General features: G+C 47.3%; 1 protein-coding gene across 1 annotated transcript in view; it reads right to left on the bottom strand.

Annotated features, from left to right (window-relative positions):
- Window positions 1–3,204: 3,204 nt before the first annotated feature.
- Window positions 3,205–12,233, bottom strand: part of Ndufa10 (NADH:ubiquinone oxidoreductase subunit A10) — a 36,471-nt gene continuing 27,442 nt past the window's right edge. Inside the window, exon 10 of the mRNA XM_041650982.1 lies at window positions 3,205–3,634. Within this exon, the coding sequence (XP_041506916.1) occupies window positions 3,566–3,634 (69 nt within the window). The 3' untranslated portion in view covers window positions 3,205–3,565. The remainder of the gene's footprint in view (window positions 3,635–12,233) is intronic.

The raw sequence follows: 12,233 nt of genomic DNA, 5'->3' as shown, positions 1-12,233 counted from the left end.
ATCAGTGAGGTGTCGCTCCCCCTAAGACACCCACTCCAGTTTGGACTTCAGAGTCTTATCTCTCATAATGAAGGAAGAGTATCTCCTTACCTGGGTTTGATCAGCAGCAGGGCCTTAGGGAAGCCATTCTTTCCTGATTGGCCACTGGGAAAGTCAGGATGCAGAATCAGCAATTAAAAGGCTAAGGACACAATGACCCTTGTCCAAACAACTGTTTTGACTGAGGGCTGGTTGAAATGAGGAAATCTCACTAGGCGATTAAGGGCAGGTGCACACATCTGGCTACAACTCCGCACCTACAGGGTACCCACAGGCTGTGACTCCATTGCCTATATAACCACCCCTGTATCCCTGTATCCATTTTCAAACAAAAGGGTCCTTCAAGACAGGGCTTTTCCCCGCATTGGCCAGCTCTTATCCACAATGGTTCTTTCTCCAGCTCTGCCTAACCTCTTGCCTCTCCAGGGCTCTGTTCTGCCCTGAGCAGCCTGGGCCTCGAAAGGACATCCTGAAGAGCCAACCGTGTGGCTCTTTACCTCCTACGGGCAAGGAGTGGCCTACGAGCACAGAATGCTGTAATTTGAAGTTGAAAGGGTTGAAGGCAGCGTATGGGGAGTGTTAGGAAAGCCTGGGATGGACGATCCCACATATAAATCTAACCATCACTGGGCTCTGCCCATTGCAGTGGTCCTAGGCTTAGCAGGCAGTGGATGTGACCACCTAGGACTGTGAGGAGGGAAGCCAGTACACGTGTCTTTGTCCTTAGTATTGTGTTTTCATATTGCTCTGGCTCCAGGTCGGTTCCAAGGCGGCATCATTTTGTTTCCTGCCACTTATCTGGCTGAGGCCTCACTCACATCCCACTGGACTATGCCCTGACCCTGGAATGCCCTAGCTCTGGCCCTTCAGTCTGCTCACTACCTCGAGGCTACTGAGTTTGTGAGGAACACAGAGAGCCTCTGCTTCTAATGCACACAGGAGAAATACCCTACTGTTGCTGGCACCACCCCTTCCTAGGAAAATGCAGCTTTAAAGGGTAGATCTGTTGGACTAGCTTTCTGTCAGAATACTAAAAAAAGTCATAAAGGTCATCTTATAGGTGCCAACGACACCCTGCCTTAAATATCCCTTGCCATTAATCCTTTGGGGTAAGCCTATATTGGAGATCTCTGGTCCTAGGGTGTCAGATCAGAGTCCTGGCGAAAACGGGATACACCAAAACTCAGAGCTCGGGCCTCCCGACAAGGCCATGCAAGTGAGAAAGGCACTTTCCCTCAAACTCTCTGGTCAAATCCTGGACTTGCTGTCTTCCAGAGGAGCTTACCTCTAAAAACCCCAACAGGACAAAAGGACCTAAGGGCTGCAGGTCCTGGGAACCCCTCAGGGGCTGGCTTTATATTCCATGTAAAGCCGAGGGTGATTCCGGTTCTACCTCCCAGCCGTTTCAAAGGCTACATTACGTGAGGGTGGTAAGCGCAGCACCACCCTGCCTACTGCACAACAGCCCTAACCTTGCAGATCTGCCACAGAGCAGGCCTGTCTCCTTGGTGCCAGCACACATGGCTTACAAACAGCCAATGCAGAAGGCCTTTCTGATAAGCAGATCACAGGATGTTTCTAAGCAATGAGGAGCCGTCAGAAGGGCCCAATGTAAAGCAAGAGAGGTCTTCATTTGTACTGCACTGCACAACCCCACACATCACATACAGCCTGACTGCAGGCTCTTAGCCCCTCCTGGTACCTCACACCCACAAGTGGCCATGTAGCTACACTGCCCTCATTGCACTGCTTTGCCTGGTAGGCGGCTATTTGCCATGGCTCCATGGCTGTACTATGGATTGCAGTTGGCAGAAGTCTGATGCCTGGGGAGCATGCCAGCTGCCACCAGGCTGAGCCTTGCTCTGCTGAAGACTGGCGGTGGGTGTGGGTGTTGGGGGAGGACAGCCACAGGGTGGTATGTCGTCGAGGGCTTCCTCTTCAACAGAAAGCACACAGAACCAGTGTTGAGACAATGCTGAATTGCTGATACTCAAAGCGCCAAGGCTGCCAGTGCGGGCTAAGCAAAGCGCATGCTTTTATCTCAGCCCTGATCTATGTTCCAAAGGGCAGTAAGCATTTTGGTGAAACTAATGAGGTAATGCACTGAAACCAGATTAGAGCTTCTTCTAGACTCTGCAGGGCTTCACCCTGGAGGAGTCTGGGAAAGTGGACTCATCTTCCTTTGCTCAATGTAGGGCAAACACAGGAAATGGGAAGACGGACTTCTGTAGCAACACAAACACAGGCGACACACACCCAGGGAGAAGAGCCACTGGGAATCAAACAAGCATGTGGACTCTCAGGACGGTGTGTGTGTGTGTGTGTGTGTGTGTGTGCGCGCGCGCGTGCTGTGCTAACATGTGCAGCAGCTCCTCATAGGCATGGGCCGGAAATATAGCCAAGATAAAGATTCTTTCTCTTTCTTTAAGCCATTCCTAAATGGGTTCCACAACACTCCAGGGCTGGCCCATTTCAGGAGGAGGAAGAGAGGGAGGAATGGCAGGTGGGTAGCAACAGCAGTAAAGCCAAACAGACTGTTCTGGAAGATGAAAGTCTTCTCTTCTGTTCTGTCTAATACTGACCCCAGCTGCCATGTGCTGCGTGTACCTGATGGAGCCCAGTGCTACTAGGAAACTAAGCGCTAGATTTCATTAAGTTTTAATGAAGCTAAATGTAAATCATACGTACTAGGAACAGTCACAGCAGGGGGCTCAGTACAAACTTACAGCTTAGGACAACTTACAGAGGAACTCCCGAATAGCAACATGGATTGACACTAGCTCATAAAGACTCCTTCCCCCTAGGTTCCAATACAGGTGAAAACCAAAATGCAATTGTTTTCTTCACTTGGGACTGGCACCCTGATTTTTGGTGACAGTATGAGACCTTGCCTCTGTACCCACATTCCATGCTCATCAAGTGAGCCTGCTCTAGACGACACCACTCTGCTAGTCTGTGTGTGTGGGGGTCTTCTTTCCCTTTTTGCTCTAATGTGCACTGTTGAAGAAGAAATGCTTCAGAAAACCATTTCAACATTGTGTGTGAGTGCAAACTGCAGGGAGGCATGGAAGGGCTGCGCATCACCACCGTGTGCGCGCGTGTGTGTGCGTGTGTGTGTGTGTGTGTGTGCGTGCGTGTGCGCGAGCGCGTGTGGACACAGGAGGAGGAGCTATAGAGCCAGATTTATTTCTTGAAGTTGAGAGGACCGAAAGACACAGCACGGGGACACGGGGCGTCCGGTGGGAGCTGCTCTTCCAGAGCAGACATGCTTTGTTTTGTTTTGTTTTGTTTTCCCCAGATGATTCCAAAATAAAACTGGAAGGTTCCAGAACCTTTTCAATGGAAGTTGAATCTTTCAATCAACTAACTAGGAACAGGAAAGACTGGATTTTTTGACCATTTCTTCAGGCAATCTCTTGATCATTGCTTTTTTTTCCTGCTGTCTTGTCTTGTAAAGCTCTGGAGTTCAGAGTTGGGCAGAGCAGACATCTTCCTGGCTGTGACACAGCGAGGCAGAGGGGCCCATTCACTTCAGCCAGATCCACTTGTCACCCACTTCTTCATTGTATCCAGGGTTGTACTTGCGGCCTGGCAGCTGTGGGGGAAAGGCATGAAAACACTGTTGAGTAAAGACCACATGCCCAACCCCCAGCTGGTCAGCTACTGCTCATCTAGTACCCAGGGGAGCACCCGAGAGCAGGGTCCACTGCAATGCAACAGTCTTCCCAGAGAAGCCCTGTCTAGATGAGACAAACCTGTAGAATTCTCACTGACGTCAATAAGGACAGGAGGGACACAGACAGCAGAGGCCCTCAGCAAGGGATGGCAGAGGGGACCCAGCCTAGGAAATGTCTTGTTCTCAAGCCCTGACTGCCTGTTTGACTATTGTGAATGGTGACTGGCTTTGAGAACCAGTGATGAGATCACTAGAGGCCATGGTCACCAGGGTCTTGGCTTTGAAGAGTGCATGAGGGGAGAGTGTGAGCTTAACATAGGTCCTGCGGAAGTGCAGGCAGGTAAGGAAGATGGCACAGGCCTTGGGAAGTCACTGAAATGTCCAGGTCTGAAGGAGCACAGGCAAGAAACGGCTGCGGAAGCAAGGAAGCCGTGGGAGAGGCCTCTGGCCTGTCATCAGCTGCCCTCTCAGCTGGAGAGTTGGGACGTCACAAACAAGAACCCAGGTGCTAACAGCCTCAGGGCTCAGAAAGAACTCCAGACAAGCAAAGGGCATGGCAGGGACCTGCCCAGTATGACATCAGAATGCTCCACAAAGGCCACATGAGGGCAGGCAGAGGCTGGAGGCAGCCCCCCCCCCCCCCCCCCCGCGCGCCGCCCACCTTTCCATAGAGTGAACAGCAAGAAGCTTTCCAGCAGAGAGAAGCTGGCTTGACTAGAACTGTCTTAGGCAAGACATAAAGGTACAGAGTGCTGCAGACCAGCCCCACAGCCATTGAAACACTGCCTTCCAGCTGAAGAGAAGGTCGCTTCTTCTCACTTGCTGGACCGATTCGCACATCCTTCAGAGGACTATCTGAGCGGGTCTGCACTACTCCAGCGGCCAGTCAGTCGGCAGGGCCAGGGCCAGGGCTTTCAAGCACCATTGTCCTGAGTTTTAGGTAAAAACTAGCTGAAAACCTCAAAACCTGCTGAGCCTCACCAATGTCTACTAATTGCTTCACAAAACCCACTCTCTGGAATTCTTCAGGAGCTTATGAAATCCAGTAAGGGGCGCCCCCAGGTTCTGGGGAGAAGGCACAGCACCCCGAAGTTCCTAGCTGATAACTGTTCATCTGTGGGCTGGAAGCCATGCTGAATCTAAACCAGCAATTCGGATCACTAGAAGGCTCCAGATGAAGCCCAAGCCACAACTACCTCTGGACAGGGCCCTGGACAGCTGGAGACACAAGGAATGTTGCAAGATGTGCATGTACTTTTAATTTTTTTTCAAATAGAAATATTTTTTCAAAAAGAGTAAATTGCCAGGCGGTGGCAGCACATGCCTTTAATCCCAGCACTTGGGAGACAGAGGCAGGTGGATCTCTGAGTTTGAGGCCAGCCCGGCCTATAAGAGCTAAGGCACCAAAGCTACAGAGAGAAATCCTATCTCAAAACAACAACAAAACAAAACAAAAAAGAGTAAGTCACTTGCCACAAGCACACGGCACAAGAATCTGCACTCGTTCCAACTCTGGAGTGGATGCGAAGCCCGAGTCCCTAGACACTTCATTCTGCTGGCTCCAGCCTAGAGTGGACCTGTGCTGCCATGTCCTGCTGTTTCCAGCTTCCACTCCTCCCTACAATGCTTCTCCTTTGTAGATGCTTCGCATAAACTCCCAGAAACAGAACTGCTTGCTGAAGCAAAACAGCCTGAACAGCAGGTGTAGACAGCACCCCTCTATGGCTCTAACTTGATAGTGTGGAAGCTCTGGTCTGGATTACTGTGCTGAGGCTTAGGCAAGGGAGCTGACTCAGCACCTCTTCTCCTTGCTCTTGGTCTCCGGGGCCTCCCACCAGGATGAGCAAACTGGCTGCTCCTCAGGCTGGCTGTCCTTGCAAACAGGGCACCACCTTACCCGCCTGTGCACAAGCTGACTATGGGGCTTCACCAAGGTTCAGTTGGGAGTCTGAGAGGCAATGACAAGATGTCTTGTTACCTTGTGTATCCCAAGTGAAGCCACCGAGTTTTGGATTTAAGTAACATGAAGGAGTAGGGTTCTGAAAGTCATAAGAGATAACCCCCTCTACATGCCACAGCCAGCGAAGTGGACACTTCAGGTTCAAAGCAGCAAGTGCAGAAAAGCCCTCCCCTGACCATATACTGGACATGGGCCAACTTGTAACATATGGCCTCCGGGCCCCGGGTTCCAGGACCGCGGCCTGACAACTGAGACCTGCCAGATGAAGCGCCATCAAGTAACAGTGGCGTCCCAACAGGGTGTGCTATTGCATCTGGCCTCTCTCTCTAACCAGAAGCATTTAGAAACTGGAAAGCTGAGTCCCATGTCCTACCTGATCCTAAACAGGCCAAAGTGTAGGGACATAGGGTCTAAGCAAAGAAAGAGCTCCAGAATTTGTCAGGGCCACTGGCTTTCAGCTAAAACAATGTCCAGGCAGCAGAAGTGATATCCTGCAAGGCTGGACAAAACCTCCAGGAGCTGTGAGCAGAATGAATCCAAGGCTCACTTTAGGGTCAGATGGGTTCCCACGGGCCCCTCCTCACACACACACACACACACACACACACACACACACACACACACGAGCATAAGAGAGATCTCAGGTTATACTGTCCCCCCAAAACAGGCTACGCTAGAGCACTGGAAAACTAAAACTCACTGCTTGTAGGATTAATGCTGATGTGCAAGCAACTGCACCGCAGCCAGAAGACTTCTAACACGTGTCTCAGAATAGAACAACATCTAGCATTCCAAACCATAAAACTCACAATGCGCTGCAGCAGTGATGCACTTCCAGACATGTGCAAGTGGAAAATGTGACCCTCAGCCAGAGGGAGAATCAGGCTGACTCAGAAATGACGAACATGATGGATTAGTGAATAGGGACGTTAAAGCATCTGTTAGGAAAGTGCTCGATATGTTCTGGGAACAAAATGACAGATGACAGAATAAGGGAGAACTGGAAAACAGAAAGGCAAACGTTCCAAGTTCAAAAATAGGATTCCTGAAGTACAATTCTATTGGGGGGGGGTCACACAAATGTGGGGCTATGAAGGACGGGCCCTTGGGACGCACTGTCCTGCTCATGGCAGGCCACACCCTCCCTGTCAATGGCTAGGGCAAAGGAGCAATGCCAGTCCACTTTGTAGCCACAGGCTCTTCCCAGGCTCTCTAGCCTGGCCTCACGCCTCCTGGATCTGTCCTCCCTACTGCCTGCCAGGCACGCCACAGGCTCTCCTGCCCCTTCCAGTTGTCTTCTCTGCTTCCTCCTAATACATTACTTCAACATTTCCTTGGTCTTCTGTTTCTTTGAAGATCCAAATAATACAACGGAACAACAGCATATTTCTTAACAGCATAGAAAATAGTGAACACAAAGATATAACAGAATTGACTCAAAATAAAACAGAAAGAAAATGGCCAAAGCAGTTTCAGTGAGCCATGAAAACTTCCATTTAATGCACACGATAGATTCCCCAAACCCAGAGGAGTAGCGAAACCTTTCCCAAATGCTTTACAGAAAGCACACCCAGAAACTCAGCAAAACTTTGCAAGATACAAAGACAACCACACAGAGGCAAGTCACAATGAACCCCTTAAAAATAGCACTAACGGGGCTACAGAAAACCCTGAAAGAATCCTGGGGCAAAAGACCAAAGGAGAAACAATGTAGGCACAAGGCATAGAGAACCTTCCAGGTGTTGTGAGAATGGTCAAGCTAGAATCTTCTATCAATTGAAAACACCTCTCAGAAATAAATATTTTTTAGTTAGCCAGGCAAAGGAATTTGTCACTATCAGATCAGCACTGTAAAAACTGTTAAGTCAAGCAAAACCGGGTCCAAACAAAGGTATGGCATACACTCAAAATGACAGTTCAGGAAGAAGTCAAAGCCTTTTCCAAATCTCTTTAAATGGTAATAATTTACTATACAAAGGCTTCTATAAGCAACATTATAGCCATGCTGGAGACCTTCCTTCTCTTCCTTTCTTAAACTTTATTTTCTAATTGACTTAAAAAAAAATCAGAGGTTTTGATATTTCTTTTTCATACACCCATTGTTTCTGCTAACTCTCCCATCCACAACCCACGTCTCCATCCTCCCTACCCTGACTGAAAGCAACCCACACCCAACAATATCGTTTTCTTTCATATCACCTATGTTCTACCAGACACCGTCACTTAAGGTGTCCCGACGGCTCCTTTCTAATTCCTGGCTTCTACATATGTTCCAAGTTAAGCACACAGATCTAAAGAGGCGAAGCTGGACCTGCATATGAGAGAGAATGTGTGGTATTTGTCTTTTGGCCCTGGCTCATCTCATTTGGGAGATTTTATATATAATTTTATCCATGTACCTGAACATTTCATTTTTCTTTACAGCTGAGTACAGTTTCATTTTGTATATATCACATTTTTTTTTAAGCCATCATCTGTTGACAAAATATATAGGCTGATTAACTTTCTGGCTATTGTGTCAAGAACAGCAATGAACATTGTGGGCCAGGGTCTTTATAGCAGGATATAATGGGGTCTATACACAGGGTGGTAGAGTTGGGTCATATGGCAGGTCCATGTGTTGCTTTTTGTGGACCCTCCACACTGATTTCCATAGTGATGCACCAATTCACACTCCCAATAACAGTAACTAAGAGTGCTTTGTTCCCAACAGCATCTGCTGACATCTGACTTCTGGATAACAGCCATTCTGGCTGGGGTGAGATGAAATTTCAAAGTTGTTTCAGTTTGTATTCCCCAATAGCTAAATTATGTTGACTACTTTCTAAAGTATTTATTAGCTATTAATATTTCTTATTTTGAGAATTCTCTATTCATTTCCAAGGCCCATTTTTAAATTTTTCTTGAAGTTTTAGATTTGTTCTTAGTTCTTTGCACAACCTAAATTTTAGTCCTCTGGCAAAGGTACAGTCGCCAGATATTTTCTACTATTCCATAGGCTGCATGAACAAAAATCCCAGTACCAAATGCAAAATCTCTCCTTATAAGTTATTGGTCACAGAAGCCCCAATACAGGTTCTCAGTAACTGTAGTCAGTCTTTCTCTGTCCCGCCTGCCAGCTCCCAAATAACCACATGGAGAACAGAGTGAAGTTCTGAGGAGACCTGGATGACACTTAGTTGACACCCAGTGTCCATGCCTTGTATCTCTTGAAAGCTGGTGACATCACAGCCATCACACACACCCCCCCCAAAGATATATATGTAATATCACATTATATTATATATTTGTTATGTCTTTTAAAAACTAAACTTACTTAAATAGATTTTTCCAATTATTTGTTTAAAATCTTAAACATTTCTAACAATTAAATTCACATGTTCAATGCTATAGACTCTTTTTGTTATTCAGTATTTGTCTTAGTATATTGTCTTAGGTATATTGCTGTGATAAAACACCATGACCATGAAATAAACTCTTTGCTCCCCAAGTTGCTTTTGGTCATGGTGCATCTCCTTGTGGGTGAGTAGCACTGTCAAAGTCTAAAACTGTCTTTACATTCTTACTTAATCAGATACAAACAACAGGGACAAGGAACAGCCACAGTGAGAGAAGATGTGAGAAAACACCCTCCAGGCTGCAGAGACATGTGGGAGCCTAGGCAGTTTGGATGCTCACCTTACTAGACCTGGATGGAGGTGGGCGGTCCTTGGACTTCCCACAGGGCAGGGAACCCTGATTGCTCTTTGGACTGACAAAGGAGGGGGACTTGGTTGGGGGAGGGGGAGGGAAATGGGAGGCGGTGGCGGGAAGAGACAGAAATCTTTAATAAATAAATAAATTAAAAAAAAATCACACAACAGCAGTGAGACGGGCAGGAAAGCAGACCCTAAGACAGGCACCGCAGTCATCAATTCTATTTGAGACTGTAAGACAGGCACCACAGTCATCAGATTATTCTATTTGAGACTGTTTCAAAAATTTGTATAGCAAAACTAATTTTGCAAAGTTGAAAGTGTAAACTCTAGAAACAACAAAAAAATCAATGATTAAAATTAAAAGCTCAATGATAAGAACAGCAGATTAAAGAGTAGGAAAAATGATCGGTCTGGAAGATGGCAGATGAACATGTGTGGGCTGAAACACACTGAGAAAGGCTGTAAGAAGATTGTGCACGGGGCACAGTGAGACACAGCCTTTGGGAGCCCGAGGAGAGCAGAGAACTGGCACTGGCTGTGGAGACCAGCTACAGGGACAAAGGGCTTCACAAACCTCAAGGCGACTGGGGACAAAGGCACATGATCTGGCCCCAGCTCAAGACCACATCAGCAAGCAGACAAAAAACAAGACCCTGTGAGAAACAAGAACCATGCCATAGAAATAGCAAGTTGCTCTTTAGAACACAGAGCCAGAATCCGAAGATGCTCAAGTCTGTACTGGGTGAAAGAAAACAAGGTGGCAATCCAGAATTCTCTGCCCCAAGCATATTATTCCACAAGAATGAAGACAGTCTCCCTTCCAAGTTTAACCTAAAGCTGAATATGGCTTGTGACTCCCTGGAAGTGGGGGGTGACAGACATTGTTAGGGTTTGAAGCAAACCATGGTAACTGTAATAGGCCAACAGAGGAGCAGGCAAGGCTGCTCACAGTATAGGTCCTATAAGTGCCAACAGGGTGAGTGTGAGAAAGGCTGAGCTGTCTCCACGCTGTAGTAGTGGGACCCTGACAGCATGAACTCACGACTTTCAACACATACAGATAAACACACAAAAGATCGTATACAGGGAGAGCATTTCCTCACAGCAGATACTGAGGATGTGGAAGGGGTAACAGAAAAAGAACTACAATTAGGAAACCAGGCTGGGCAGTGGTGGCGTACGCCTTTAATCCCAGCACTTGAGAGACAGAGGCCAGCCTGGTCTACAGAGCAAGTTCCAGGACAGGCTCTAAAGCCACAGCAAAATCCTGTCGCTCTGTAGACCAGGCTGGCCTTGAACTCACATAGATCTGCCTGCCTCTGTCTCCCGAGTGCTGGGATTAATGGCATGCGCCACCACTGCCTGGCTGAGTGTCTCAATCATAATGGTCATTACAGTCGACTAGAAGACTCAAGAGAACACAATCCCACAGCCCAGGCTGGGGTGTGATCTAGCAGGCCTAGTGGTCCGAGAAGTGGTATTCTTAATGCATGAGCATGCACCCTGGAGAAAAGGTGCAGAGACCATGCAATGAGTAAGAACAACGGTGCTCAATGAGTTTGATGACATAGGATAATAAAAGGGCATTATAGTGATCTCAGATAGCAAGACAAGGTTATCTTTTTCTATTATTAGGTACTTTTTTCAGGTTGGCCTTGAATTCACTGCATAGCTAAGGATTACCATGTGCCAGTGGACACATGGAGAAGGCACAGAATACTCTGTAACCAGGGTTCTAGAGTTATGAGTTACTGTCGGGGTTAGTAACTGAAGCCAGGTCCTCTGCTCTAATTGCTGAACCATCTCTTCAGTTCCTCTTACCATTTTTAAAAGTTTGAAGTATCCCTCAAACAAATTTAAAAATACAATAATAAAAGATAAATGAAGATCAAATAAATATCATTTTAATTTGCTGCAACAAAGAATTCCTCCAGGAGGAATGATCCTAAGCAGAAGCAGAGCCACGAAAGGATGTGAGCCCCAGCAGAGTTAAGTGGTGGGTGGTGCAGACCTATCTTGAGTCAATAATGTCTTGAGGGACTTAAAATGTACAGAGAATTACGACACACAATCACAACAGGTCACAGGAGTTGGGCAAACGGAGCTCAACGCAGTCTGTGACTTCCCACGGTCTGCAACTGGAAAACTACTGATATTAGACTCAAATATGTCAATTCTGACCACTTTAATTACCAGTGATTACTAGCTAATTACAGCAAGCAGAGGGAAATAAATGAAGCCAGAAAAAAAGGTAAGATAAAACAGAGAGCAAAAACCTATGACAGGCCAGAAAACACTGTGGAACAACTCGCTAAACCCACCTTCCTTCCACTGTGACTGGATAAATATCCCAAATATTGAGAATAACAGAGGTTTTTAATACCTTCATGGAACTAGAGCGGCTGACAAGAGAAGCTGTGCTATGCAAACACTTGCTGGAGAATGGAGAAAGGGAGGCGCTGCAGCAGCACTCACCAGAACAGCCCATTACTAAAGGCACAAAAGGGACAGCACTAATCAATCACCTAGTCATCAGCACATCCACTCCGCCAATGAGGTCAAAGCGGACAGTGCAGAGGTGGCAGGGCCAGCAATACTGTAGACCCTCTTGCTACAGTACACAGTGGGCAAGAAGGACCTGAATGAGGCTGCTTCTACACGGCAGAGGGAGGTAAGGAGTCCACTGAGGCTAAGATGTCGTCAGTCCAGACCCAGACCATGCACAGCAAGGAGCCACCACAGCCTTGTTTGAGGAAGAGACACACAACTGCTTGCTTTCATCTCACAATAAGAGCAGCAGCAACATGAACGGACGGTGCCTGGTGGGGTCTTTATGGCTGTGCTCCCAAATTTCTACAGT

The sequence above is a fragment of the Microtus oregoni genome, unplaced genomic scaffold (assembly GCF_018167655.1).
Source record: "Microtus oregoni isolate MIOR12 unplaced genomic scaffold, Mior012 000004F_ref0000308, whole genome shotgun sequence".
Classification (NCBI taxonomy): Eukaryota; Metazoa; Chordata; class Mammalia; order Rodentia; family Cricetidae; genus Microtus; species Microtus oregoni.
The sequence above is the reverse complement of the archived record's forward strand: the minus strand, read 5'-3'. Positions and strand labels throughout refer to the sequence as shown.